Raw genomic sequence first — 3,363 nt, forward strand, 5'->3', positions numbered from 1 at the left:
AATTTGAATGTCAATATTTGGATCTTTTTTTGCGATAAATATTTGGGATCTCTTTGCGTAAAAGACTTTGTACTTCCTTATATACATACAAAAAAGAAAACTCGCAGTGGGAGGAACTCCCCTACAATTTCTGGCCCATTTATTTCCTCATCTGAGGCCCATCAGAGAATTCTAAGGCCCTTCCCGCCGTCTTCCAGCATATTCAGGCCCTTCAATCTCAGCCGTTGGATGGATCCGACGGCAAAGGCAAGCATCCCCCCGCCCGCCGCCATCGCCGCCAGCCTTCCCAGGACGAAACAAAACCCTCCTCCCTCGCTCGCTCGCCGCCTCGCTCGCAGACGCGTCTAGCTAGGGTTTGGTCTCGCCGGTCGCCCCCCCGCCGCGCTCGCCTCCAGAAGCTTCTAGACGTTCCGAGGAGGAGGAGGGGAGGCTCCCGCCGCCGCCGCAGCCATGGCGTCCACCAAGGTCCAGCGTATCATGACCCAGCCCATCGTAAGCTACCTCTCCGCCCCCCCCCCCCCCCCCCCCCCCCCCCTCCCCTCTGCGCTTGTTTGCCCTTCTGTTTTTCATTCATAATATCGTCGTGATGTTCCTAATCGGCTCGCCCTATGTTTGATGCTGTGGTTGGCGAATCCTTGGTGGGCGTGCGCGGCGGCAGAACCTCATCTTCCGTTTCCTCCAGAGCGTAAGTGGATTGCAATTCTATTCTGTTTCTGGGCTATATGTTCATATCTGCGTATTTTGCGGTGCTTCGGTCAGGGTTTGTAAATTGATTTGGTTCTTGAAATTTGATTTCTTGCAGAAAGCGCGCATCCAGATCTGGCTCTTCGAGCAGAAGGACCTCCGGATTGAGGGTCGCATCATCGTGAGTTTTCTTGCCCTGTTTTTTTGTCCAAACGGCAAAATTTAGTACCAGTAACTCTCTGCTAGCTCCTAGTAATTCTCTACAATCGCCTGTATATGCTAATAGTAGTGTAGTTTTATGGGGACAAATCATCCTAACTATCCCAAAAGAATGCAGAAGGGAGGGATAAACATGAGTCATATCTTGGGCTTGCTTTGTTACGGGCTGTCAGCTAGAAAAAAACGCTTTACAATTGGTAGCTTAAAATCACATGTGACCTTAATCAAATGCTTTGCCACAAGCACCTACTAATATGGCGTGAGTGTGATGCACATTCTTTGTTAGATCGCAATTCTTAAGCTAAGGCACATGCAATTGTTGGTTTCAAGTGTCTTAGGCAACATTGGTTGGTGCCATGTAAATGCTTAGCCGTGATATTTTGCCGATAATCAACTGCTTATTGACTTCTATAGGTGATTGGAATGTGATTTGTTCCAATATTGAGTATTCCTTTTCATCTAGTTACTATCCTGTAAATCTGGAATCAATCCTAACCCTTGTTGTGGGAACTGAAGAACTAATCTATATGAATTCTGAACAACTACGGTAAATAGTGTCGAGCTGTGTTGCTTTCTTACAAAAATGTTACCCTTTTGCCTAATCAGAATATTATCAATGCTTATAAACAAATAGTGTGAGGATTTCTGAAAGATGTTACTTAGAATGTTTTCATTTAGGGATCTTTGGCTTCACTTTCTGGGTACAGAGCATCGCAACTGTATATTTGTTGTGACTTGTGAGTTTCTTGTTTTGTCTCATGAACACTGAGAAACAAATGATTGGTGATAAATGACAATCAGTAATAACTTATAGACATGTTTAGTGCTCCTTGGGTTTCTTAGGGAGATATTTGTGTTGTCCTGGGTGATAGGTGTATGGTATAGTAGCATTTGTTCCTTTGTTTATCTCTATTTCAATATCATTTTTGTTTTCCTATATGTGTTTGTTATGTGATATAAATGCAGGATCTTTCGTTTTTGACTTGCTTATTTTCACCTTATTTGGTCTTCTTCGTTTTTGACCATGCACTGCTGGGCATGTATATAGATGTCTGTGTTCTTGTGGGATTATACAGATGTCATTTTTCCGTTTGCTATCGCTAACTTGGTTGTGTTGTGCCATTGGTGGTGTCTTGAAAACTAAATAGAGTTATAGTAACACAAATTTAATTCATTTTCTACTGGGGCCCGAATTCTAGGTTTCTGCTTATTGCTTAGGCTTAGCCTCTTGTTCATATATTTTTTTTGGGGTAATGGTTGACTGATAAGGGCCGTATGGATATTGGAATCCAGGAGCTCGCTATTCATACACCCATACTGTGAGCCTCTGAGAGAGCTTGAACTCTAGGATTCATACAAAATTTGGAATTTGCAGGATAAAACGAAGTGTTCCAGGCATTTTTTTTTTGGTCTAAAAATGGGGACATGATAGCTTACCGTTAAGGCCCTAGTCTAGCTCCTGCTCAAGCTCCATATTCTTCAAACCGTCCCAAAGATACCATATATAGGCTATATCTTTGCAGTTATATTGCTTGTATGCCAGTTAGGAAAAGGTCCATTTTAATAGCATACTGTTCACTAGGACGACTCATATGATTTTACTTTATTTAAACCCTGCAGATTGTACTGTTCATAGTTTGTTACACTTGCAGGGATTTGATGAGTACATGAACTTGGTCCTCGAAGATGCTGAGGAAATCAATGTCAAGAAAAACACTAGGAAATCACTGGGTTAGTAAAATATGCATCCCTGGAAAATTGATTTCCCCCATCAGATGAATCGATATCATGATTTCTTGTTATGCTCTAAATGTTTGGTTGTCAAATGGTTTGCAGGCCGGATACTCCTCAAAGGTGACAACATAACTTTGATGATGAACACGTGAGTGAACAAATCCTACCTCTGTATTCTGGCTAATTATTCTGAATCTTGTAATTTCTAGAGACTGGACTTAAAATCTCTCATTTTCGACTTTTGCAGTGGCAAGTGAAGATTCTTATGGCATGGAATGATGTTTGGTGCACGCAGTTGAGTATCTGTGGCACATTGTACTCCATCCATCCAGACTTAAATGTATCATGTCATTGTGGTTTAGCGAGAGTTGTATTGGCTGTTAACTACCTGAGTAAACTCATGTGTTAGCTATATGCTAGATGCTGTGACAATGAGCTGCTCAGCTCAGTGCTCACTTGGTTTCCAAAGTTAGCCCGACTTGTGTGTGACATGTTGACATCTTTTCTGATTTCATACTCAGCGTTGCCTAAAGTTTTGCTTTACTTTTACGCTTGATTTTTAGAACCTGAGATTGAGAAAAAATGTAGTATTAGGAAAACACAGAAATAGGATAGCAATGCATATGCAAGAAATGAAAAGCACTGAGGTTCGAATAGATGTTCGTGGGTTGTCTGGAATAGAATGGAAACGAAAGTTTTAAATTTATACGTGAACAATTTTTTGTT

The 3,363-nt window shown here is 41.8% G+C and overlaps 1 protein-coding gene across 1 annotated transcript; it reads left to right on the forward strand.

Moving 5' to 3' along the window:
- The first annotated feature begins 326 nt into the window (after positions 1 to 326).
- On the forward strand, positions 327 to 3,138 carry LOC136449403 (uncharacterized). The gene is made up of 6 exons (XM_066449429.1): positions 327 to 492; positions 659 to 685; positions 803 to 865; positions 2,556 to 2,634; positions 2,740 to 2,785; positions 2,885 to 3,138. Exons 1-6 carry the CDS (start codon positions 451 to 453, stop codon positions 2,892 to 2,894), a joined length of 267 nt encoding a protein of 88 aa, XP_066305526.1. The 5' UTR covers positions 327 to 450; the 3' UTR covers positions 2,895 to 3,138.
- The last annotated feature ends 225 nt before the right edge of the window (positions 3,139 to 3,363 follow it).

This window comes from Miscanthus floridulus, chromosome 5 (assembly GCF_019320115.1).
Source record: "Miscanthus floridulus cultivar M001 chromosome 5, ASM1932011v1, whole genome shotgun sequence".
Taxonomy (NCBI): Eukaryota; Viridiplantae; Streptophyta; class Magnoliopsida; order Poales; family Poaceae; genus Miscanthus; species Miscanthus floridulus.